The sequence below is a fragment of the Monodon monoceros genome, unplaced genomic scaffold, assembly GCF_005190385.1.
Source record: "Monodon monoceros isolate NGI ecotype Baffin Bay Population unplaced genomic scaffold, NGI_Narwhal_1 Super_Scaffold_22, whole genome shotgun sequence".
Lineage (NCBI taxonomy): Eukaryota > Metazoa > Chordata > Mammalia > Artiodactyla > Monodontidae > Monodon > Monodon monoceros.
In genome coordinates this window covers 41602020-41629556 of record NW_021703779.1, presented here as the reverse complement: position 1 = coordinate 41629556, position 27537 = coordinate 41602020, and the positions used below count along the sequence as shown (strand labels likewise).

Sequence of the window (27537 nt, the reverse complement as noted above, 5' to 3'; positions counted from 1 at the left end):
GGGCGGGAAATGCCTAGAGAAAGTCAGCTTTGTTACACTGCTCACTTTCAAACCTTATGCCAGAACCACTAAAAAAGTAGCAAATCCCCTGAACCTGAGACATCCTCCCTTGCCCACCCTATGATGGAGAGCCCTTCACTAACCAGGACGGCATTAACCCCACCATGGCAGGGCACAAAGAGATAAAGCTAGGGAATGAGATGGTCTAAAATAATTAACTGCTCTCTAAAGAGCTGGCTTACTAACATGGCTCATTCTTTCAAATTATAGGAATACATTTCCTTTTTTTTTTTTTTTGCCATGCCGTGCGGCTTGCAGGGATCTTAGTTCCCCAACCAGGGATGGAACCCATGCCCCCGCAGTGGAAGCATGGAGTCCTAACCACTGGACCACCAGGGAATTCCCAACACATTTCTATGTTTTAAAAAGCTTACACATGTTCAGATTCATTAGGAGGGGACTTCCCTGGTGGTCCAGTGTTTAAGACTCCATGCTCCCAATGCAGGGGGCCTGGGTGGTTCGATCCCTGGTCAGGGAACTAGATCCCGCATGCCACAACTAGGAGTTTGCATGCCACAACTAAGGATCCCGCATGCTGCAACAAGGATGCTGCAATGAAGATCCCGCCTGCCGCAACTAAGACCCGGTACAGCCAAATAAATAAATAAATATTTTTTAAAATTCATTAGGAGGAGTGAAAGTACTTTATTTTTCTTTAAACAAATAACAATGCTTTTCGGCACATGTTAGAAAGAATAAAGTAGTAGAAAGAGTGGGGTTGTAGAGCTAAGACTTGGCTAAAAGATACCGCTTATTTGCTATATGACCTTGGGCAAGGGCAAAATGCCTACCTGCCTCAGCGGCAGCTCCATCATCTGCGACATGGCAATGACAATACCACGTCCCACAGTGTTACACAGAGGGCAAATGAGAATGTATCTGGAAGCTTTTTTGTAATTTCTGAAGTCCTATACATATTGTTGTTTTTATGACATTAGACCAGCACACAGTATTTAATAATTATGAAAGTACTTTTGTCCCCAGGATAGATTCAAAAACAGATTTTGTTTGAAAACACATATTTTACCTTCACCGAAATTCACAGCCCTATTCATACATCACAGAAAGAAAGGGTCAGCTGATGACAGGGACAGGAGCTTGGGAAGAGGCAGCAGTGATACCAAATGGACACAAAATCTGCTGCTTTCAGCACAGTCTCCATTTGGAAAGAGGAAAGGTCCTCTCCAACCTGCCCCATTTCCAACTGGGCACAGGAAACCTATTAACTGAGGGAAGGAGAGAGAGAAAAGCGCCTCAGTGACTGTAACTGCTAGAGCAAACCAAATCCAAGATTTTGTTAGGATCTAGACTGGAAAGAAACAAGATTTTAGAGCTGCTCAGAGAATAGGACAGGGATCTTACACGGCAATAGAAGAAAAAGAGGATGCTCCCTTGGAACCCTGACTTCAGACATTGTCCATTGTTAAACATACCAAAAAACTATATTCACAATTAAGTCTTCTTCTACAGTGTTTTTACATACTGTTTTTACCATTTTATAGAGTAGCTAACACAGGCAGTGGTCCGCTCAGTGGGGTGGCTGGTGAATGCAAGTGGACCATGACCAGCCATGCATTGCAGTCTATGGAAACTATAACTGAAGATCTAGAAACAGTGAGGGTTACATGCCATTTCTGTAAACCTCATCCATGTGCTACTAATTTTTCCTACTTTTCTATTCCCTCTTCTCCTTGCTTTCTTCTACCTTCCATATTTCTTTTTTAACTTCCAGATTGCTCTCTCTGCTATCTCCTTTCCACACAGAAAGAGTGTACAATTTTTTAAAGGTACAGTAAGTTTTTAAAATATAGAGATACCCATGTTTATATACATTTTTTCCAGTTGTTAAGGAAATTTTTTTTCAAGGTGAGGTCTACGATGGCACCAAAAAACTGTAAGCATTTCACAAATGTGTTACTTTTTTTATTTAAAGAATTTAAAGAATCCAACAGTGTCAAAAGTAATAAATCTATTTACATGGGGTTTTTACAATCCATATTTCTGTTTTTTATTATCTAGGAGTACAAACACATCAAGGCAAAAAGTTAGAATAATTAATGAACTAAGGCTTCATCTCAAGAAGTGAGGAAAAGAACAGCTAAACAGCAAGTTTTACAAAGTTGTGGGAGAGCACTTCTGCTTCCACCCAAGATGAAGCAACAGAGACAAGACTCACCTTCTTGCCTGAAACAACAATACAACTAGACAAAATATGTGAAACAACAGTTTTTAAAACAATGGACAATGGAAATGAAGGACAGTGACCCCTGAGAAACAGGAAGCAGATGAGGTGAATTCCCCAGCTTACTGCCTGGAGGGATTGTCCAGGCCACTGCTCAGGCAGGGGAACCCAGGCAGAGCCTGGCAGAGCCCTTGAGTTGAAGAGACACAGCTGAGAGTCTGTGGAGACCAGGACAGCTGGAGTCCTTAGGACAGAGTACCAGAGAGGAGAGAGCTGCAGAGAGAACTCTGGTGATCTGCAGAGGGTCTTCCTGGAGCAATCAACAGAGTATCAAGCAGTGCATCTGTGTAAGGAAACTGCCCAAGACTGAGGAAAGAGCCATTCAAAAGGGTTATAGGGAACAAGGTCTGGCGTTCACACAGGGTGGTTCCAGTGGCTGATCCAACCAGGAAGACTGGAAACACTCGTAATTCTCAGGTCGTTGGATAGAGGACTCAGGAAGATCTTGCCTCAGTGGTGGGGAATAATTAACCCCAGATTAAACACTTCTTTGGAACTGCCTAACATCATAAAAGCAAGACTTGAAAGGATGAAACTATTTCTAAGAAAATTAGATGCATCCAAGAACAAAGCTCTAGGAGATTTGTAGGAATACAAAAATATCCAGCTACTAGTATGATAAAATTTACCATGTCTGAGATCCAACCAAAGAGTATCAGAAATGCCTTTTCAGGGAAACATGACCCATAATAAGGAGGATAATCAATCAAAACTGATTCAGAACTGATACAGACATTAGAATTAGCAGAAAAGGACATTAACACAGTTATTGCTATTATTGTATGCCATATGTTCAAAGTTAAGTAGAGACATTGAAGATATAAAGAAGACCCAAATTGAACAGCTACAATGCCCCAGTTGAAAAATACACCAGATAGGATTAACAGCACATTAGACATTGAAGAAGAAAATAACTAGTCAATTTGAAGTCACAGCAATAGAAACTATTGAAAATGAAGTACATAGGAAAAAAAGAATCAAAAAAAATGAAAAGAGCATCAGTGAGCTGTGAGACAACTTCAAGCAGCCTAATATATGAGTAATTGGAGTCCATAAAGAAGAAGAGAGAAGGGAGCTTCAGAAAAAAAAAAAAACATACAAAGAAACACTTGCCAAAATTTTTCCAAATCTGATGAACACTAGAAACCTGCAGATCCAAGAAGCTCAAGGAACCCCAAGCACAAGAAACATGAGGAAACGACACCAAGGCAAGAAACTATCAACAAAACAAAAAGCTGCCTACTGAATGGGAGAAGATATTTGCAAACAATATATCTGGTAAGGGGTTACTATCCAAAATATATAAAGAACTCATACAACTCAACGTTAAAAAAAACAAACAACCTGATTTAAAAAATGGGCAGAGGACCTGAATAGACATTTTTTCAAGGAAAACATATACATGGCCAGCAGGCACATACATGAACGATGTTCAACATTACTAATCATCGGGGGATGCAAATCAAAATCGCAATGAGATATATCACCTCATACATGTCAGAATGACTATTACCAAAAAGACAACAAATAACGAGTGTTGGTGAGGATGTGGAGAAAAGGAAACCTTTGTGCACTGTTGGTGGGAATACAAATTGGTGCAGCTAGTATGGAAAACAGTATGGAGATTCCTAAAAAAGTAAAAAATACAACTACCATATGATCCAGCAATTCCACTCCTGGGTATTTATCCAAAGAAAATGAAAACACTAATTTGAAAAGACATGTGTACTCTTATGGTCACTGCAGCATTATTTACAATAGCCAAGATATGGAAGCAACCTAAGTGCCCATCAAAAGGGGAATGGATAAAGATGTGGTATATATATACACAATGGAATATTACTCAGCCTTAAAAAAGAATGAAATCTTGCCGTTTGTGACGACATGAATGGACTTGGAGGGCATTATGCTAAGTGAAATAAGTCAGATGAAGACAAATACTGTAAGATTTCGCTTATATGTGGAATCTAAAAAACAAATGAACAAACATAACTAAACATAAACAGAGAACAAACAGGTGGTTGCCAGGGAGGAAGGGAGGTGAGGAGGAGAGAAATAGGTGAGAGAGTTTAACAGGTACATACTTTCAGTTACAAAATAAGTGAGTCATGGGTATGAAATGTACAGTGTGGGGAATATAGTCAATAATTATGTAATATCTTTGTATGGTGACAGTAACTAGACTTATCTTGGTGAACATTTTGAAATATATAGAAAAATTGAATCTCTATGCTGTGTACTAGGAAGTAACATAGTGTTGAAGGTCAATTATACTTCAAAAACAAAGAGACAAACTTATAGAAAAAGAGGTCAGATTTGTGGTTCCCAGAGGCAGGAAGATGGTGGGGAAGATAACTGGATGAAGGCAGTCAAAAGGTACAAACTTCCAGTTCTAAGATAACTACTAGGAATGTAATACACAACATCATATAATTAACACTGCTGTATGTTATATATGAAAGTTGTTAAGATGGTAAATCCTAAGAGTTCTCATCACAGGGAAAAACATTTTTTTTCTATTTCTTTAATCTTGTATCTATATGAGATGATGGATATTCACTAAACATTGTGGTAACCATTTCATAATGTATGTAAGTCAAATCATTATGTTGTACACCTTAAACTTACACAGTGCTGTATGTCAATTATATCTCGATAAAACTGGAAGAAGAAAAAAAAGAAACTACACCAAGGCATATCATAATCAATTTTTTCAAAACCAGTGCTGAAGAGAAAATCTTCAAAGCAGCCAGAGGGAAAAAAAGACTATGCACAGGGGGACGAAGATAAGGATGAGAGCAGATTTCTCATAGGAAACAATGTAAGGAAGAAGATAGTGGAGGAATGTCTTTAAAGTACTAAAAGAAATAGAAACAGTTGATCTAACATTCTAGACCCATGAAAATATCTTTCAAAAAATAAGGTGAAACACAGACTTTTTCAGACATACAAAAACAGAGAATTCATCACCAGCAGACCTGCGCTACAAAAAATGTTAAAGAAAGAAGGCAAATGATACCAGATGGAAATCAGGACCTACACAAAGGAATGAAGAGCACTGGAAGTGGCAACTATGTGGGTAAACATATATGATTCCTTTTCTTATTATTTAAATCTCTTTGAAGTAATTGACTGCTTAAATAAAAATAACAGGGACTTCCCTGGTGGCACAGTGGTTAAGACTCCACACTCCCAATGCAGGGGGCCCGGGTTCGATCCCTGACCAGGGAACTAGATCCCACATGCATGCTGCAACTAAAAGTTCGCATGCCACACTAAGGAGCCCCCATGCCGCAACTAAGACCCGGTGCAACCAAATATGTATATGTATAACTGATTCACTTTGTTATAAAGCAGAAACTAACACACCATTGTAAAGCAGTTATACTCCAATAAAGATGTAAAAAAAAATAAATATTTTTTTAAAAAATAAGAATAACAATGTATTTTGGGATTTATAACATATGTTAAAGTAAAATGCATGATAACAATAGCATAAAGGCTGAGCAGGGGGAAATGGAAGCACACTATTGTGGAGTTCTTATACTATATGTGAAGTAGTATATATCACTTGAAGGTAGACTTTGATAAGTTAAAGATGTATAATATAAACCCTAAAGCAATCAGTAAATAAAACTAAGAGTAAGAGCTAATAGGCAAACAAAAGAGATAAAGTGGAATCATTTTAAAATACCTAATTCAGGGACTTCCCTGGTGGCGCAGTGGTTAAGAATCCGCCTGCCAATGCAGGGAACATGGGTTCGATCCCTGGTCCGGGAAGATCCCACATGCCACAGAGCAACTAAGCCTGTGCACCACAACTACTGAGCCTGTGCTCTAGAGCCCGTGAGCCACAACTACGGAGCCTGTGTGCTGCAACTAGTGAAGCCCGCGAGCCTAGAGCCCATGCTCCACAACAAGAGAAGCCACCGCAATGAGAAGTCCACGCACCACAGTGAAGAGTAGTTAGTCCCCGCTCGCTGCAACTAGAGAAAGCCCGCGCCCAGCAATGAAGACCCAACACAGTCAAAAAAAATTAAAATAAGTAAACAAATTAATTTAAAAAAATAAAAAACAAGTAATAAATGATGTGTAATCTAATGAAAAAATATGAGATTTCTATCAATAAATTTCCTATTTAAAGAAAAACACATAATACACAAAGGGAGTGACATCAGCATAATTGCAGACTAGGAAGCTCCAAGCTTGTGTGCCCCAACGAAAACATAAAATTAAATTTAAAAAGAAAAGAAAAAAGCAAGCAAGCTGAATTGTCAGAACCAATTGTGTCAGTGCTCTGGAAACAGTCACAGGTTTATAGCAACAGAGCAAGTACCCAATCAAGAAAAAGACTTCTTCGAAGTCGTGGGAAAGTTCTGTGGCATTCTTACTCACCCTCGCCCCACCTTCTCCCTGGGACAGTGGCAGTTGCGGTCTGGAAGCAGCAGCCTAGTTCCCAGTCCCCTTCCTTGAACTGGAGAGGTCAGAGCAGACTATTTGCAAGTGGTTGCATATGTGCTATCCATCCACCTTGTTCCATGTTCCTTTCTTCTTGCCTTCTTTTGGATTATTCATCTATTTCCCTTCCTCTTGTTTGAAATTTATACTTTTTCTATTCTTTAGTTTTTATACCCTTAATTTATCGAAAGGTAGTATTAGTCTAACTTAAAATCTTCTAGAAGTGCACTACTTAGTGCACTTTATAAACTGTATCCAATTCACAGAGTCCCTCCTCGGCTATGTCTGATATGTTGCTAAACTCATCCATCGACTTCTCAAACTGTTATTATCTATCTCAGATCTATTACTTCTGCTTGGTTCTTTCTCATTTTCATTTTTAAAAGTTTTAAATTTCTTGTTCATATGTAATCGTCTCTATTTCCATGGCCAGAGTAAGCATAACTGTTTTACATTGATGTCTGAGGATTCTAATATGAGGTGTCTCTGTGTAACTGTGTCTGTTGCCTCTTACTTCTCCTGATTCTTAGGCATGTTGTCTTTTCGAAACGTCTTTGGTTAAACCCGGGAAGTTATTTTGAGTGAATTCATTGTAGGTGGATTTTTGTCCAGGACTGATTGATTACTCATAGCTAATGAGGTCTTTTTTTTTTTTTTTTTTTTTTTTTGCGGTATGCGGGCCTCTCACTGTTGTGGCCTCTCCCGTTGCGGAGCACAGGCTCTGGACGTGCAGGCTCAGCGGCCATGGCTCACGGGCCCAGCCGCTCCGCGGCATGTGGGATCTTCCCGGACCGGGGCACGAACCCGCGTCCCCTGCATCGGCAGGCGGACTCTCAACCACTGCGCCACCAGGGAAGCCCTGAGGTCTCATTTTGAACCAGCTCTTTACGCCTGATTCCTCATCTGCAAAATGGGGTAACAGTGCTTAAACCATATAGTCTTCGTGAGGATTAAACAACAGCTTATGAGTTCCTGGATCCAGTCATACCTTTAACTAGTATTTCTGTGCTTTTCGCTTAAGTCAGTTTGAGCTGAGCTCCTCACAGCAACTACCTCGATTCTTGCCTGTGTCAACAGCATGACCGGAGATTTGTGGGTGATAAAGCTGGAGGTGGGGGCGGGGGGAGCCTGCCAGGTCCAGTGCAAAGGCAGCAGGCTGAGGGGAATGAGGAGACCCTTCCCATGGGAATGGTCTCTCAGCCGTCCTGATCAGGATTCCCTTCCTCAGTGTGAAGGGTTGGGGTGCTTGTCTACATCCAGATACTGCACATCTGTCCACTCCACGCTGCCCCAAGGTTGTCCCCACAAGAGCCCTGTTTCTCAGAGGTGACAGCTGGTGCCTACGGGAGGGCTCAGGTGGGGGCTGTGCAGTGCTTAGGTGGCATCTTATGCGCAGACACACTATGCTGCACCCATTCTGTGCTAGGCGCACCACCTCACTCTTCTGTGGCATGAGGCTGAAGGGACCCTGCCTGGTGGGGGAGCTGCAGTCATGGCGGGAAGCTAAGCATAGGGGCGACACAAACACAGCACACCTGTCCTGTCAGTTTGTATGGCTTGGGCCAGATGTACCCACTCCTCAGAGGACACTACTGGGGGCCTGCGAGGTGGTCTGGTTAGTATCTTTTATGTCCGGAAACCACCCATTTGCCCACACGGATGCCTGTCTGTTCCAGGCACACCTTTCCCACATCACCTGTAGTGCAGGTCATGTCCACAAAGATTTCCATCCTGGGTCCAGGGAGGTCAAACGTCCCCTCCAGGACTACTGCCGTGTAACTGATAAGGTGTACTGACCTCTGGACCTAGCTCGAGCAATTACTTGACCTCTGTATCTGTTTCCCCATCTGAAATTGGCGATGACAACTCCTGCGTGAGACTGTTGTGAGGATTATGAATCGATATTTCCAAAATGCTTTGGGAAACACTGGGCATGCAGTTGGTGCTGAGAATCGTGTCTGATGTGCAGATGGTGCTTCAGAAGCACTTAGAATAGTACCTGGCACAGAGATGGTGCACTCAGAGCAGCAGCCATCACACACCTGGCATTCAGTAAGCACACAGGCATAAAACTGGTGCTTGGTAAGTATGTTAAAAGAAAAAAACCCACACTGCCAAGGAACACACTGGCACGTTTATATGTACACAGCAGGAAGTACAGAGTCTCAATAAGAAAATACACTCTGTGTTCAGGTGCATCCCACCACCAACCCCTCAGTTCACCCCAGGTTGAGGACAAGAGGGAAGGGGACAACCATAAATAGAGAATAGAAGGGAGGGTTAATGCTCTAGGGGCAAACACAGGTAGGGAACACACTGCTGGAAGGAGACATGGCCTCTTCTTCCCCAGGAGAAAGCAATATAGCAGCACAGGACAGTAGCCACGACTAAGCCTGCGGCGTCTGGCATGGGGCACCTAACACAGGTAAGAGGACAGGGGTGGAGCTGGGAAGGAAGAGAGCAGAGATAGCTACCTTCCCTGTGGCAGGGCCAGGGGCCCTCAATTTATATCCATGAACTCAGAGTTGGCCGGGGTACCACAGGCTGGGGACGCTGGGGGGTCAGATAAGCTGGGCTGGGGTTGCAGGCGACGTGCCACATCCTGGCGTTGGTAGAATAGGACATAGGCTGCCTTGGACTGCAAGGAGAGGACAGGAGTCAGTGTGGATCGGGGAGGAGGGTGTCGGGAGAAGGGAGGATGGAAATCACACCTCAATCTGATTCTCAGTCACAGGTGAGACACTGTTGTCATCGAAGTAGTGCCATTGACCGCTGTCCTTGTTGCAGGCAAATGTCGTGTCTATAAAAGAGGGGAAGCTGTCCTCACCCACCCTCCTGCCCCTAAGAGGCGTCCACGTCCGCTCTCACTCCTCCCACCCTAACGACCTCGCCACCCGTTCACACATCTGGGGACACCCACTGGGGACATCCTGACCCCCCAGCACACGGCCCTGCCACAGCCTGGCACATACAGTGTCCATCCCGCAGGCCCCCGTAATGGTTGGAAACTGCGATGAGATCATATTTGTACAGCTCTGGGGCCGACTCGTTCTGCGGCTTGATGACAAACTTGGAGAAGTCCAGGTCCCTGTGGGTGGGAAGAGGGTTAACACTGCTGGCGCCCCCTTCCCCATTGCCTGCCTTCCCCCCACAGCCAGCCTCCCCGGGCCCCGGACCGGATAGGAAACTCCACAAGGGTATCCAGCTTCTCGCGGGAGAACTTGGTGTAGGAAAAGCGCTTCAGGTGGATGATGAGCGTCTCCGGCAGCATCCACAGGTCCAGCTTCTTGGTGGCCAGCTGGTGCTGCTTGCAATTGGGGCAGTACCTAGAGATGGAGCCCGAGTCAGGACACAGACACTTTCTGAGCACCTACCGCATGCTCTTTGTGCCGTGCGGCCTTCGTGGGCCACGTCTCATCCAGAGATGCTGCTCTTACTCCTAGCCTGCCTGTTACTCTAGTTTGCTCTCTTGACACGTTAAAATCCTGCCAAGTACTTACCAACTCCCCACTGTATACACTTTTGTACTGGCGTGTGTTTTTGTTTGGCTTCCAGTCTGTGAGACACTAGTCTTCTTTTAGAGCCTGCCTCTCTCACTCCAGTTTTCTCTCTTCTATTTTATTCACTGACTCACTCGCCAGGTATTTACTGACGGTCTACTGTTGAGTCCTTTGGCACTACTTTGTATTTCTATTCCCTTTCTGCTCCATGGAGATGCCGCTCTTATTTTTGAGACTGGTTTTGTCTTTTTTGGTTCTCTTTTTCTGTTTTGTTTATTCTGCAAGGATCTAATGAGTATCTACTGCACAGCCCACACCATTATAATCAGTGAGAAGAGACACACAGTGAACTCAAAAGTCTTCCCCCTTAAGGGGTTCACTCTAACAGAAAATACAAAAAAACGATGCAAAAGGGGATCTAGGAGGTGACATCAAGTGGCGTTACAGAGCTAGAAAGAGGGAATGGAGGGAGCTGATGGCTGGGAGAGGAGCGGCTTTTAACAGAAGAGTAAGAGACGGTCTCTCTGATGAGGTAACATTTGCTCAGAGACCTGAGCAAAATGGAGGTCAAATCCTGTAGATAACTAGCGGAAGAATGACCCTGGGAGAAGGAACAGCCCAGGCAAAGGCTCTGAGGTAGGAATAGGCTTGGGGTTTTGGTGGCCAGAGTGGCAGGAAGGCTTCGAGTGAGGGGGAGGGGGAAGGAGGTGTATTTAGTGGTGACGGACTGGAGGAGGTGGGCCCACCCAACTGCACCCCCAGAGGCCCTGTTCTGGGCCCTCACCAGGGGTTTTCCTTCTCCAGGGTCTCAGTGGTGGTGAAGAGCTCGATGCACTCCTGCAGCCGCACCGGAGCCTTCTTCAGCACGTACCCAACACAGTCATGCTTCACGTAGCCCTAGGTTGGGGGAATGGACAGCCAGGTATGAGGATGGGGGTTGTGGGGGATAAAAAGGAGTCGGGGTGGAAGACACACGCCGAGTGGTTAAGAGCACGGACTTTGTGTGTAGCGCAAGGTGAAAGTGCCTCCCATCCCCAGGATCTCGTTTACCTCAGCCTCCACCTCGTCATAGTAACGCTTCTTCATCTCTGGCTCCCAGTCGATGGCAATGTACGGCTGGGCTGGGGGCGAGGGGAGGTGGTCATGGGCCCTGCTGCCAAGCAAACCCCCCTCCCGCCTCCCCAACCCTGGCTCACAGCTGAAGGAGACACCATGGGTATCCTCGTTGAAGGTCGAGCGGTCGCTGGTCCCATTGGAATTCACTGTCTGCAGGGTGAAGAGGTGCTTGCGCCGTGCTCTCTGGGGCCAGTGGGATGGTCCAGGGGAGTTGTCCACGGGGGCCCGGCTCCCGCCCGCGACTCCAGAGCTGGGCCCAGCCTGCTCCGGCCCAGGGTCTTGGGAGCTGCCCCCAGCCACATGTCCAGGCTTAGGGAGGTTGTCCTTATCCTCCAGGTCTGCTGGGACAGGAGAGGATGTCAGAGGTGGAAATGTGTGAGCCCCAGGGGGTTGAGCTGCAATACACATCCATGTGGACCCTGTGTGGGCCAGACCGACCCCAAACCCCCTGACCCTCCCTCAGGCCATGGGACTGCTTGTACAGACCCTAATCCTTGCCGATCCTCTCTCCTTTCTCCTCCTCACCTTTCTCATCCCCATCATCCTCGTCATCCGAGCTGGGTCTGGTCACATAGCGTCTGCCAACAGAGCAGAGGAGACTCTCAAGGAGGGACCCGAGGGCAGGGAGGACAGAGCCCAGAATCCTACTTTGCTTATGATGGGAAGCCACTGGTAAACCCACACACAAACAGTTCTTAAGGAGGAGCCCGGAAGGTCTCAGGAGATGTCAGAGGGACACGGGAAGAGGCAGCCTGACAATGTAGGATCTTGTGTGCCACAGTTAAGGAGCGTGGATCTTAAGTATGATAAGCCACTGGTAAACAGGCACACAATCAGCTGTAAATTTCCATCAGGGAAGGCCTCTGAGAAGCACTTGTAAGTGCAACATGAGAGAGAGGTGAAGCCAGATAACGCACTGTTGTTTGCCTTGGTAAGGACTCTGGATTTTAAGCACAATGAAAATCTATCAGTAAAAACACAAACAACCAAGCCTCTCCAAGGAAGAGACAATTAAGTACAAGATGAAGTCTGCATTTTGTCTGTCTTGTTCACCTCTGTGTATCCCCAGCACCTAGGAGAAGTGGTGCAAAGTCAGAAATTTAGAGAAAGAAAAAAGCCTACAAGTTCCTCTCTGGCCATGTTAAGTTTGAGCTGTCTTCTGGATGCAGACGGGAGGTGGCAACTAAGCAGCTAGACGCCCGGATCTGAGTTCTGACCCCACCTCCCTGCCTGACCCCAAACAGCAGACTCACGAGAGGCGGTACAGCAGGATGTGATACAGGGCATCCCAGGAGAGCCGGTCCCGGGGCACCGACACCAGGAGCGGGTGCCCAAAGAGCATCAGGCCATAGTAAGAATTGTTGTAGTCCCGGGCTGGGGTGCGCTCCCGCAGGTAGATAGGAAGCACAACGTCCTCTCTGGAGTTCTCGCCAATAGCAGCCCTGCCTGACACCTCGTATCTGTGGGGGATGGACATCAGGTCACGCCTGATCAGAACACCCAAGAGGGATTCGAGGATTCTACCCCAGTTGCTCCAGCCACTCACCACTCACAGCCTGAAAATATTTTTAAAAGGGTCCGAAGAGTTACCCAGGGTTCTGTATTTTACAAACTGTTGGATGATTTACACAGCCCTTTGTTTATGTGATGTTAGATAAAGTACTTCGGTGTTATCAGCACACTGAGGGAGTTGACAAAAATTTTTTGTGACACAGGGATCTAAAACCATTTTCTTTTTGGAAAACTAAACTGCTTGGTTTACAAAAATTTTTCTACTCATAAAGCACCTTCTATTTTAGTTACCCAAAGATTTCAAACTTGCTCTGAATGTTCTCATGTTCAGAAAGCATCTTAGTGTTCCCCATTTCAAAAATCACTTGGGTTTTTGAGGCATGCAATGTGAGTAAGGAGTGCAGATCAGCATCGGGTACATACAAGGTACTAGTTAAGTGCTGAATAAAATAAAGAAACAGGAGCCTCCCTCACATAACAAGGAGGAAAACACCCAAGGACACCCTGTATAAGGATGTGTCGCCCCACTCACTGACAGCCCCTAGCCCCCTGCCCCACTAAGGCACATGGCCGAAGGCCCGAGCTGCGCAGGTGCCCTGTGAATCAGGCCGAGGAAGGGAGAGGGAAGGTGGTTAACGGAGGAGGTTCCTGAGAAGCCCTCATCTCCCCTCGTCCTCTCACTCACATGAAGATATCATCTCGGTCCAAGATGCTGCTCAGAGACTCCTCCAGCTGGTAGATCTTATAGAAGCGGTGACTGAAGACATCGGCCACCATCATCTGAGAATGGGATGCAGAGAGGGGACCGGTCAGTCTGCCAGGTCTCCCCCAGGCCCTTCTGCCTCTCTCTGCCCCCCTGCCCCTGAATCCCACCCTCCTCCTATCTGCAGAGCCTCACCCTTTCTGGCGAGACACCAGTGTGTTTGGCCAGAGCCACACACAGATCCGAGATCTTGCCTTTCTTGGGGACCACGAGCCGGTGCTGAGGGAGGAACGGTATCCACAAAAGAGCAGAAGGATGTGTGGTGAGTTAGTGAAGGAAACCCTGAGGTACGACAGAGTAATCAAACGAACTCTGACTACATGTTCCTCATTACGTCCCCTGTCCCCATTCCCCCCATACCTGCTCTGGCTTGCGGCGGGGGTCCATGGAGACAAAGAAGACCTCCATGACCCTCTTGTGGGTCATAGGCAATGGGACACTGAGGTAGCAGAAGGGGTCGAAGGTCACAGACACGTTGCCACAATCAGGGCACACCACCGTGGACTTGAAGAGGCCATGGAAAGTGTCCACAATCACAGAATCGTTCCGCCGTTTGTGGTTCTGCCAGGCCTCCTGAGCAACCTCCTGTTGAGTGTCATGGTGGGTGGTGAGGCTTGCCCGGGGCCGGGGAAAACCATGGTATGGGGTGGATGTGCATGGGATTAAAGTTAAGGTTATGGCCACCGGTAAAGTCCAGAGGCAGAGTTACAGTGAGGGCTATGTGGAGACTGCGTTCACTGTCGGGGCCGGGGGTTATTTGGGGCAGGAGACCAGGTGGGGGTTAACTCTGGGTTGGGCGTGAGTGCAGATGTGGCATTGGAGCCAAGGTTGGGACTGAGGTCAGGGAAGAGGAACTTAATAGAAAATGGTGGTGTGCGGGATACTCCAGGGAGGCCAGAAAATTCCTGAGGCAGGGCCCTAGTGGCTTTAATGAGGCTCTCAGGATGGGGGTCTTCCAGGAGCGCCCACCTGATCTGGCCTCCCAGCAGCATCGCACAGTTCCACATATTCCTTCTTCTTAACACGATTGAGGTCCTCGTGCAGCCCATCCAGGAGGAACGACAGCAGCTCCTGTGAGTCATGCTGCTGGTAGCCCAGAAACTGGGACGCAAAGTGGCCGACCTTGGTCTGAGAAGATGGGCAGGGCCGTCAGAGCGTGAGGGAGTTGGGGGATGGGGGCACAGAGGAACCGGCCAGGGCTGAGCCACACCTTGAACACGTGGGGCACGATGGAGCGGTGGTGGCCGGACCACGCCTGCTTCACCAGGTCCGCATAGGCCTCTGCGATCTCCCCCTTCATGCCCAGTGGGTTGCAGAAGTTGAGCTCCTCCAGGTAGCGGTTTTTGAGGAAGTAGTTGGTGAGCTGTGGCACGTTGCTGAGGCACTGCAGAAGGCAGGGGCCAGGTGCATGAAGAGGCGAGAGAGGTAACCAAGGTGGGGACAGAGGAAAGGGAGACAGGAGGAAGGGGAAAGAAAGAGAAGGGGCAGGGGAGTAGGGGAGAGAAGAATTTCAGGAGAAGGAAGAATGTGGTGACGAAGGAGAGAAGACAAGGGAAAGCAGGGAGCAAGTGGAAGGAAGAGGCATTAACGTTTCAGAAAGTAACGTGGGCATGTCGAGCCAGACTGTGGGGCCCCAGCTTCCAACTGACCCCTTGCCCTGCAGTACCCCCCTAGCTCTGTCCCCAATCTCCAACGCTCAAATCCATCCCTGCGCAGTGCCAGACCTAGACCTAATGGCTCAACCTGCAGGGCCGAGTTCATGAAGCACGTGTTGCCCAGATTGGTGAGACCACAGATGCCCGGCTGGCCCTGGAAGTCCTCATCCTCCTCCGACGCGCTGCTCCTGGGACGGATGAGAAACTCTTATCAGCTGAGGACCTACTACTTGTGGGTGGAATGTGCTCTTGGGCTCAGTTGTTCTGCCTACTGTGGGATCCCACTCTGGACTGGAAACCCCAAGGGCTCACATGGCGGGCAGCTGTGCGCTGGGCCAAGTGCCATCCTTGTTTCGGGTCTCCATGATGACCACCTGGGTTGGAGGAAGAGGAGTAAAGATCAGGAAAGGCATTCATGGAGGGCCCATAGACACCCAGCCCTCACTTCCCCCAACTGAGCACGGGTGGTGGGCCAAGAAGCCCTCCCCACCCTTACCTGCCCAGTCTTGAGAGCGGCGTCCAGCACTGTGACACGTGTGTTGCACAACCTCTCAAAAGAGCCCTCCGCGTTCTTGATCCACAGCCGTGTCTCTTCCTGGGGGCTCACCAGAAACTGCTCTTGAGCGGTGCGCAGAACTAGGTCTGTGGAGGGTGATGGAGCACATTCAAGGTCTTCCTGGGACCCTGGAGGATCCACCCATCTTGGCATCAGATTCCTTAGGTCACCGAGCTGTGACCGTGGCTGGGAATGCCAACTCATTCCGCGACCCTTAGACTCACCAACAGAATCTGTGCGGCTGAATTGAGCGGTGTGAGCTGTGTCCATATCACTGTGCTGGATGAGCAGCAGTTCTACTGGGTACACTTCAACCTTCTGGATGCTGGACAGCTCCACGACCTGGAAGGAGGGAAGGATGCACACACAGGTGTACCCACACAACACACACATGGACACAGGAACGACGACCTTTGAGATCAGAGGAACATCCACACAGACAAACACACATGGCATAGACACATGTACGAGGCTCTGTGAGGGGAGCACACACAGGCGAGCAAATGCAGGGGACACAGCAAGATACCGTCTAACGACCTGGGAGAGGAGGAGAGGGCAGACCCAGGTGTATGGATACAGCATACGTGAACACACAGGTCTGGACCCATCCTGGGCCTATGGAGGCCTTCCTCCTACGCTCCCCGCCCTATAAAAGCCACCCCCCAGCACCCTCCCCACCCACTATACCTTGCGTTCAATGGGAGGCTGGCCATGCTCTAGACCATACCAGTTGACCAGGTAATGCCAAGCAGCCGCTGGGAGCAGCACATAGTCCTCACCTTCCACCAGTCCCTTCTTGAGGCGCCAGTTTACCTGGTCTGCAGGAGGGCGGGGGGAGGTGGCAGAGGAACAATCAGGGAAGGAAAGTGATGAGTCACTCTGGCCATCTCACCAATGACCTAGCACAGAAAAGGGGCTCATGATCATTTGCGGGGACAAAGATGACAAGAAGTCCAGGCTTAGCTGATGTTGGGAGGCAGAAGCCTGGTACCTTCAAAGAGCTCAGCATTGTTGATGCAGCCAGGGAAGGTGCTGGGGTCCTGGTCTCCTCCCTGCACGTATACTTCCCACTGCTTGTACCAGTGCTGCTCCACGAGGAACCTGGACCAGACAGGTGACAGGGGTGTCACACGGCTATCTGGGGGTTAGTGGTACCACTTCACACGGTTATTAGACTAAAAGTATCAACATGTTACAAGTCAAGATGACAAGTTTCATGAACACCTGAAACTAATACAGCGCTATACGCCAACTGTATTTCCGATTAAAAAAAGAAATTCTTCCCAGAATTCAACATTTAAAAAAATTTTCAGCATCATATAAAAATAAACTAGAAGCAAAATGTATTCAGTGAAATTCAGATTTGGATAGAATGCTTAACTTCTTAGGATACTAAAAGAGATTTGATGATTAAAAACAGAAAGTGTGCTCAATAACGGCAAAAAAAAAACCACCAAAACCCATACCCATACCCATGGTGCCAGAAAACAGGAGATTTTATTATGGAATAAACAATAATTCACTTGTATTAGTCTGTGGGGTAACACAGTCAAATTAGGTTCAAAATAACTTATTTGCAGCTAATGTTGTAAGACTTAGCCATTTGTTAAATGTGCAGTGTTTGTAAAGGATACAAAAATCTTCAGCTAAGAAATGGATTGTTAAATTCTGAAAACCCGCTCAGAAATCAAAAAGAATTTCAACTGCTATAAGAATCATAAAGTTTTCCTTCAAAAACTGTATACTGCCATCTTAAAAATAATTTCTTATTTAGGATTTATTTTGGCTTTAGAGTAAATTTCTAAGTGTATGGTGACTAGCTCACTCTTTATGTAAAACTGTGGTTAAAAACATAAAATTTACCACCTGAACCACCTTTAAGTGCAGTTTGACCTATTCTCTTTTAAAGGAGACTTTTATATGCACTACTAGGATAAACATTGAAGACTGTTGAAATCTGCCTTTGTAAAATGTCATGAGAAATTCTGAAGTCTGCAAAATACTTGACATATAATAAGTGCTAAATGAACATTAGCTGTTACTGTTCCGGTCCCAGGGCTTAGACAAAAAAGTTCATGTACACGTAATCCTCGTTCCCCCCTCCAACTCCAACACAAACCTGCTCTGCTATGGAATTTTTTTTTTTCTTTTTTTTTGGCTGCGCCCACCCGTGGCATGCAAGATCTTAGTTCCCAGACCAGGGATCGAACCTTGCCCGCTGCAGTGGAAGTGCGGAATCTTAATCACTGGACCGCCAGGGAAGTCCCTGCTATGGAATTGTTGACACATAAAAGGCTGTCCCAAGTATTTAACAGCCTCAAATAAACACTTTTTAAAAAAATTACAAAACTGATAAAAAATACGTAACAGTTTTCCAGCGATTTAACTCTATAAATTGGATTCCTTAACATAGCAACTTTTCTTTGTTTAAAAAAGGATCAGAAAGGTAGGGGGATGGGGAGATAGAAAAACCCTGGAATAGTCACATGTTGCCCCAATAGGCAAACTTTTCTGTGGGTTGTTTTTTATTCATTTATTTATTTTGGGGGTTGCAGTGACCCCCACAGACCCCGTACTTCATTCATGCCAGGAACACACACCCTCCCCACTCCAGTGGCTCAAGCCACAGACACTTCCCATCACTCATCTAGAAAACCCCATCGCGGACCTTACCCTCTGCCACTTGCACCTTCACCTCCCCTTCAAGGTTTTAATTGCCTCCATTGATGGTCTATGAGGTTACTCAGTAAAGCTAGTTTATTGTTAATGGGACCTTCGAAGCAAAAGGAGCTACAGCTCAATGGGTTTTTTTAAAAGCAGATTTTTAAGGAAGATTAACATTAAAATCACTTTTTAGAGTGGTAAGCAAAACCTCCAGACCTGGCTACAACCTGGATTTCTAAAGCCGTCATAGAAGACTGAAGTTTTACATAAATTTTCACAAAGTATCACTAGCATGTTTTTTCAATTCAAAGACACAAAAACTTTTTTAACATCTCTGAATTGGGATGGCTCATAATCTGTCAGCTCAGGTGGCAGTCATGACAGAGCTGTCATTGTCTAATGAAAAAGCATCACATTGTTATTTACTCCTACACTTCAATTTTTTTTGGTTGCTACTGTAAATGGTATCTTTCAAATTTTAACTTTCTAATGTCTTGTTGCTAGTATACAGAAATAAAATGGATCTTCCTAAAGTCACTTATGTTTGTGTTTCCTCAAATTTGTTAAAATGATATGAAATATGTGCTTATGGAAAGAAATTACTAAAAATATTGTCTGTCCTCTAGATTTCTCTTGTGTCTGGAGAAAATATTGATTATTCTGGTTAATCATTACACTAGGTATAATAATTACAGAGAAATAGAAATATGGATGTAAACTAAGAGATGGTTTCCTCCTTGTTTTATTAAAAGGTTGTTAGTCTTATTCAGATGGTAAATGTGCTATTACATTGTTCTAAATTTATTATTTATATATCTGTATAAGCCTACATACATAAATAAGAAGGCAGGCATATAAATAAATCCTTTCTATAAATTGTTACATGAATAATGTACCAAAGGAGAAAAATTAGAATTGGGGCCTTTTTCTGTAAAATGACTACATTAATTTATGCCCAGACTGGAAGTTCCTTTTTCTGTCACCAAATTACTGTTAACTCTTGGTACCTTCTGACATCTCCTTAGCTCATTTTTTAAAAATAATTCTTTCTTTAAAAAAAAGTTAAGCTCCTAAAAATCTTTGTTATTTATCACTGTGTTTTACGAGGTTGACTATAAATATTTCTTGTCTTTACTTCAATTTATATCTTGTTAAAAAAACAACTATTCTTCCTTTGTCTTTCACAAATTCAGGCCAAAGTCAGAATAACAACACTGTTAAGATGTTCTTTTCTGTCTAAACTATCTCTGGGAGATACCACAAAGATCTGCTCCTTTGCCCTATAAAAGGAATGACAATAGCATCATTAGGTTTATCCAAAATTCCCCCAATTTTAATTAACTTGAAAATTTCAGAAAGGCTTTCATTTTTCAAACTTGATATTTTTAAAAATGACAAACCAAAAAGAAAGTTTATCTTCCTAGATTAGTTATTAATTATATATAATTAGATATACTAATATAAATATCTTTCAATAACTGCATACTTTTCAAGCTAAAAACCATAATGTTCAAGCAACAAAGACTAGTACAGTAACTGTCTACCAAAAGATCCCCCCTCCAGGACGCTAGACTCACAAACTCCTTTCCCTTTTTGGTTCACAAAAAGTCTGAACAGGTACTAAGGATGCCGACTCAATTAGAGGGGAATTGTCAGAGGCCTATTGTTTTTTTCAGTCTTTCATTAGATCCAGTGGCCAAAGCATATTTACCTTGTGTAAGAGCTATAGCAGCAATCGCCAACCAAACGTGTGAAAATTTCAGTCGGTTTAGTTCTAGGGTCTTCATTAAAGGTAATGGTTCCCCGTGCTGTGCAGACTTCTCCATTGACAGAAAACCCTCAACATTTCTAGGCTAGTCTCTTAAGCTCCAGTGAGACGTTGCTTCCCCTTCACACATCACAGTTGATTCTGCAATACTGAACCCAGCCACCCACCTTCCTTAACCTGAGCAAAGAGAACCTCATGCTTGCTTACCTCTGTTAGGAAACTATCCCCACCCTGCACAGACCTAGAGACTCCAGCTATCCCAGATTTGTTTTAGATGGTTCATCCTCGAAAATTTGCCAAGGAGGCTAAACTATCACAGATTTGAATTTTCTCTTAAAATTTAAGCTTCTCCTAGAAATTAAATCAATTTAGATGGCCAAATTAATTAAATGCGCCCACCCAAATATGCCAGCTGACAAAAGATAGAAGGTGCAAATATTAATATGGATATTAGGTATATGATTTGGGGTTAGTCCATGACTTTGAAATGCTTTATAAGCACAAATTTCCTGACCACTGCAGCAAACCCCTATAAAATAGACAGCAAATTAAAGAATCTTGAGGTGCTCTGCTCTAGATAAGCATTAAAAAATGGAGCTAAGGAAAAATGCTGCATATTATCCACAAAAGCAGAGATAAACTGGTTTCACTGAACCAACATCGATGGGATAAATTTTTTTTATTGACAGAGCATAATTTTTTATTCACATGACATAAAATTAACCATTTAAAAAGTGAACAATTCAATGGCATTTAGTACATTCAGCATTGTGCAACCACAACCTCTATCTACTTCCAAAACATTTTCAGCACCCCAAGAGGAAACCTGGTACTGGTGGGATAATTTTAAAGGGTATTGTCACAAGGCTGTAAAGGTAGGATGGGGCAGAAACCAAAGCCCCCCCCCCCGCCCTTCTGAACACCTCCAAATGGGCTATAAAAACGTTCCTGTTATTGTTTATTCTCAGGATGGATTGAGGTTTTGCCTTGCTGGAGAGCTATAGTGTAATGGTAAAACAAACTGCTCAGTTCCATATTTCCGATTTGGGGAATCTCAACTTGTCTCTCCAGTAACAGGAATATATATTTCGCTAGTACTGTGATTAAATAACTCTGTAAAATGAGCAAACCTCACTCCTAAAGGCTCTCAGGTGAGAGCATGCTTGAGGCGTTCGAGGAACAGCAAGAGTCCAACATGGCCGGATGGGGAAAGTGAGGGGGAGGGAAATCAGAAGAGCATGGGAGAAGATCAGAGCCAGGGACCAGCCTCGCAATCCTAAAGCCTTGCAAGTCATTGTAAGAATTTTAGCAGTTACATTGAATAAAATGGGAAGACTGTTAAAACATTTTGAGGAAAGGATGGACATAAATTATTTTTAAAAAGAATTACTGTGTACGGAAAGAGGAAAATAGTACCTGCACAGTGGAGAAACCCAGCAGATACCTTCACCAAGTGATCAAGGCTAACATCACCAATGACGTCATGTGAATACAGAGTACCCACCTGACATGATGCAAAGGGCACACCATGTGCATCCAGTCTGATTTCATATATATCCTCAATAAAATGAAAGCTTAGACCACAAATACTATTTAGGGATGCATACAATGGTGGGGAAATGTTAACGAAATTAAAAATTCAGGGTAATAACTTCCCCTGGCAGGGAGGGGGATCTTCATCTGGGAGGGGCACAGAAGGATTTCTTAAGGTAACGGTCTGAATCTTAACCTAGGTGATTAATTCACAAATTTTTTTATTATTCTTTAAATTTTTTACTTTGAAATAGACTCAGAAAAATCGCAAAAATAATACAAAGAATTCCCGCGTGCCCTTCATCCAGATTCTCCAAATTTAAAATTTTACCCATTTGCTCGATTATTCCTTTAAATACGTTTTTATATATGCCATTCTTTCAACGATTTCAGAGTAAGCTTGCTTACACGATGGTTCTTTACCCCTAAATATTTCGGCATGTATTTCCTAAAAACAAAGATATTCCCTTTCATACTCAAAATACAATTATCAAAAGCAAGGAATTAGCAGTACTAATAGCTAATCTTCAGACCTTAGTAAAATTTTACCAATTTCCCCATTCATATCTTTTACAGTAAAAGAGAGAAAATTCATTTTATGAGAAAAAACTTATTTTTAAATAATTTATTTTTTCTGCTCCGGGATCCAACCCAGGATCACACTTTGCATTTAGTTATCATGACTCGTTAAATCCCGTTAATTTCTTCAGTCTGGAACAGTTCTTCATCCTTTGTCTCTCACGACCTTGAAATTTTTGAAGAGCACAGGCCGTTTATTTTTATAGAATGTCCATCAACCTGGGCTACGTAAACGTTTCATATAATCTTTACAGGTCTTACGTATTTCACAACTTAAAAAACGAGATACAACTCGGCGAGAAATAAAATGAACCCAGGAACAGTACATTTCAAGCACTGGTTAGCAAAGAAATCAATTAAACAAGCCGATTTATCAAGATACGCGTTGACATTTTAAAAAGCTATTTGTTCCTGATTACAAAAACAAAGCATTACAAAACAGAAAACAAATGTAACATCGAAGGCCCCTCCCGTGCCAATCACCTGCACTTTCTCCCGTCCTGGGAAGAAGGGCTCGGCCAGAGGCAAAAACCTCGCCGCGTCACAAACTTTGCTCATTCGCAGGCGCCATTTTCTGCTTCACAAGGCACCACCTCCCCTCTGCAGTCTTTCCTCTGCCCCAGGACACGCCCCTCGGCCTACGTCACAAGCCTCGTTCCCAGGCTCCAGCTCCCTCCATCACGCAGGCTCCGACTCCCCTCCCCCCTCAGCCTTTCGGCTCCGATTTCGCTCTTCCGCCTGACATCACCCGCCTCGCCTCCGTTGTCAGGCGCGGCGGAGCACCGCGGGCCGCCCCCAAATGCTACGTTCCGTCGCGCAGACCACGCTGCCCCGCTCTGTTGCTGAGAAAACCTCCTTCCCAGGTTCTTAGTTCCACCACGCGAGCCTGACCCCGCCGCCGTGGCCCTTTCTTCTCAAGATCCGCCCCCCTGAATGTAAATTGATACAGCCACTATGGAGAACAGTATGGAGGTTCCTTAAAAAACTAAAAATAGAACTACCATACAACCCAGCAATCCCACTACTGGGCATATACCCAGAGAAAGCCATAATTCAAAAAAGCACATGCGCCCCAATGTTCACTGCAGCTCTACTTACAATAGCCAGGACATGGAAGCAACCTAAGTGTCCATCGACATCTGAATGGATAAAGAAGATGTGGCACATATATACAATGGAATATTACTCAGCCATAAAAAGAAATGAAACTGAGTTATCTGTAGTGAGGTGGATGGACCTAGAGTCTGTCATACACAGTGAAGCCAGAAAGAGAAAAACAAATACCGTATGCTAACACATATATATGGAATCCAAAAAATAAACAAAAAAGTGGTCATGAAGAACCTAGGGGCAGGACAGGAATAAAGACGCAGACATAGAGAATGGACTTGAGGACACGGGGAGGGAGAAGGGTAAGCTGGGACGAAGTGGGAGAGTGGCATGGACATATATACACTACCAAACGTAAAATAGATAGCTAGTGGGAAGCAGCCGCATGGCACAGGGAGATCAGCTCGGTGCTTTGTGTCCACCTAGAGTGGTGGGATAGGGAGCGTGGGAGGGTGACGCAAGAGGGAAGAGATATGGGGATATATGTATACGTATAGGTGATGCACTTTGTAATACAGCAGAAACTAACACACCATTGTAAAGCAATTTTAATCCAATAAAGATGTTTAAAAAATATATATCCGCCCCCCTGCCTCTCCACAACAAACCGCCTCCGGTTCTCAGGCCGCAGGCTCCACCACACAGGCCCGGCCCCGCCTCTTTCACAGACAAGGCACTTCCCCGCGTCTCTTGTCCTCAGTCTCACAGGCCACTCCCCGCCCCACGGCACCTCTCCTGCGGACCTTCGCAGCCCCGTTCCCCACCTTCCCCAACGCCCCCATCGTCCCCCCTAGCCGAGGCTCCGTTCGCATCTCCGCCTCACCAGCTTTCGCCCGCCCGCAGCGGATGCCCTCGCCCATTCTCGCCGTTCTCGATCTGGCGCCACTGGCTCTCCAGGCCCGGCACCGCTTTACGCTGTGGCTCTCGGTCCTCGGCCGCAGCCGCAGCCGCCGGACTCTCTGCCACCGCCGCCATGGCCGTTCGCCCTCCTCTCACAGTCATCGCAGCTGGGGATAGGAAAAGTCCCCATAAATGCTACTTCCGGCTTCTGTCCCCGGAAACGGAAACAGAGCCCCCCAAACAGCCGGGGGGCTACTGTCATCTTGAAAAGGGAGCCCCCGCTCGGACGCTTCGAGGGGCTAGGCGGGCATCGGACCTTGGGCGGTGATCTCTGCGACGAATAGGCGGGGTAAAGCCTCCAGTTGGGAACTAAAGACAAAGGTGTCTTGTGGGATTCTAACGCCATGTTGAGTCGGGGCAAACGGTTCTGTGGAAGGTGCAGGTAGAGGTCCCCGGGATGGACGAGGACATGTATTGGGGAGCGCTCAGGGGAACACAAAGGTTCCAGGTCTTCTCGGTCCCATGCTCTGCTGGGGACCGCGGGCCCCTATCCTGGGAGCGGCGTTTTTGCTAGCCTGACCAGAATACCCTTATTTCATTGCACTACCCTTCCCTTCTCCTCCATCAAAACCTAATGCAAAAGAGGTCACCACTTCCAGGGCGCCGCCCAGCCCTTCGGGCCTCTTCCCTGCGTGAACTAGATTTATTCTCTTGATAAACGTGTTGAAGGCAAGTCAGCCCCAGGCCAGGTATATTTGTTGGAGTTGCAGTACTAATAATAGTTGACCCTGTTTAGGTGTTTTATTGCACGTAAATAGTAGTCTTAGGCAGCAGGTTGCCTATGGGCAACAATGGGGATGCTGAGCACAGAAACGTTAATTCACTTTGCCCCACCTAGTAAGTAGTGGAGCTGTGGTTCGAACTCAGGAATTCCAGTTCCAGAGTTGGCACCTTAAAACACCAGGCCAGAGATTCTCAAACTGTGGTCCTAGGCTTTCTACCGGTTCAGGAAACCCTTTCAGGGGGTTCACAAAGTCAAAACTATTCACAACAGTACTTTTTCATGGTCATTCTCTCTTGCACATGCGGTGGAATTTTCCAGAGGCTGCATGACATAAGCAAAAGCTCTTTGGATGTCCTCAATTCTTAAGGATATAAAGGGATCCTGAGACCAGAAGTTTGAGAACCAGTCCACCACGCCAGGGTTTTTTCAACTTAGGCACTATTGACATTTCTCTGTTGTAGGAAGCATTGTAGGATGTTTAGCTCCATCCCTGGCCTCTACCCGCTAGCATCCACCAGTTGGCACAACCAAAAGTGTCTCCAGACGCTGCCAGATGTCCTCTGGGGGTGGGGGAGATTATCTCCTGCTGAGAACCAGTGCACTAGACTCTGCCAGCCTTTTCTCTGCTAGGGCTCCCAGCCCTACATGTTGGTGATAACTAAAGTTTCCCTCTGGCTCTCTACATCTACCTGCCTATTGGCTGTCCCCACTTGACCATATCACAAACTCCCCAAGACAGGCTCATGATTCTGGGTCTGTTTCAGTGATTTCCTTCACTATCACCACCCATACCCACAGGCAAAAACACACCTTGCCTTTCCACACCTCTAGGCCCAGGCACACACAGGTCCAGAATACCCTTTCCCTGCACAATTTCAAATCCCACTACCACCCATACACATGATCTTATGATTTACCTGTTTTCGGTTAACTTCTGCAGGGCAGGGATTGTATATTACTGTGATTCCAGCCTCCAGCTCAGACCTGGCACAGGTGAGGGGGTCACAACTCAGTTGTGCAAACTTTGAGGGAGGAAAGGGAGCAGCCCTTTCACCTGGGGATCCCTGAAGTGGCATTCGAGTTCCGTCTGGCACATGGCAGATAGTTGCTCTTCAGGCCCAGCTGAAGCTTGTCAGATTCTCTGAATTGACTCTTATTGCCCCTCTGCAAACTCCCCCTCCCCATTTAATTGATAGCCCGTCCTTCCTACAATCCAACAAGAGGCCTCCCTCCCTAGGCCTAAACTTGATTTCTCCGTTTTCCAGAAACCAACATCTGCCCACACCAGGTACCCTACCACTCCCCAGAGCAGTTGGATGAATTCTAGTCCGGCCTGGCAATCTTGTCCCCTTTTGCAAGGTCTTCGTTTTCCCCACCTCCCTTGCCGCCAGAGGTGGCCATGTCAACTGATTTTAGCCAAATGATGGCATAAGTCCGCTGACAAGCCTGTGGAAGTTTCAGCCCTGTTACAAGGATGCGGTCAGGTAGGGAGGGTGATGTTTTCCCTGCTTGCTTTCCCATCTTTGGGGACATGGCAGCCATCATGGAACTATAAGGCTGCAAGCTATCACCAAAGTGCTTACAGGGACACAGTAGAGGTCCGTCGGCCACTGCCACCGCTAGACTTCAGTAACCAGTCACTTAAGCTTGCATCTCCTGTAGCATTTGCCTGGCCCTGCCCACCCCACCTCTTCTGCCTGGAAGTCTATCCTAGGCTTTGCCCAAGATGGTGGACACGGGCTAGAACTCCCAGGACAGAGGAAATCAAAGCCTCGACTTGAGACCAAGTCCCAGGCTGTGTCTCTTGACCTCTAGCCTCTCACAAACCACTGCATCCTCCCCAGGGTCATCTCATACATGTCCATGGTTTCCATTACTTCCTAGACACCAGTAATCTAAACATCCAATTCCATCAATGGCCCTACTCCTGAATTTGATCCATGTATTAAAAGCGTTCCCCTATCTACTCAGTGGTTCAAAATCTACCCTCCTCTCATATTCCCTCTCCAACTGGCCTTTCTCATGCTCCCAGCCAGACATGTCTTGGTCATACTGGGCCTCTCTGCCTCATCTCCCCAGCTCGTTTTATTGGGCCTTCCAAGTCTCTTTCAAACAGCCTCTCTACACCCACCAGTCTACCCTCTATCTGGCTCCTGCATATTCTCAGGTAAATCTGACTCCTCTCTCCTTAGCCTATGCTCTGTACAGCCTGCCCTGCCTGCTTCAACTCGATGTTCCACCGTTGTGTGCAACCCCTCAGATGCCTTTTTCATAGTCCTGACATGTCCCTGGCCCACTCCCAGTGCTCTTCTAGACGATGGGGACCAGGTATGAATTCTCCAAGGTCCCAGTACTCACCCTGGGTTGAGCCCACCCCCACAGGGATTTGCAATCAGG

General features: G+C 46.0%; 1 protein-coding gene across 1 annotated transcript; it reads right to left on the bottom strand.

Annotated features, from left to right (window-relative positions):
- Window positions 1-8852: 8852 nt before the first annotated feature.
- USP11 (ubiquitin specific peptidase 11) lies at window positions 8853-24618 on the bottom strand. The gene is given in 22 exon segments (XM_029240892.1): window positions 8853-9398; window positions 9472-9560; window positions 9733-9848; window positions 9937-10086; window positions 11045-11157; window positions 11311-11381; window positions 11472-11714; window positions 11902-11954; window positions 12630-12836; window positions 13574-13668; window positions 13787-13870; window positions 14012-14236; window positions 14621-14779; window positions 14862-15035; window positions 15395-15494; window positions 15619-15680; window positions 15803-15948; window positions 16087-16204; window positions 16550-16680; window positions 16854-16963; window positions 24340-24500; window positions 24502-24618. Coding segments are annotated over 22 exon segments (2862 nt in total). The 3' UTR covers window positions 8853-9260.
- Window positions 24619-27537: the final 2919 nt, after the last annotated feature.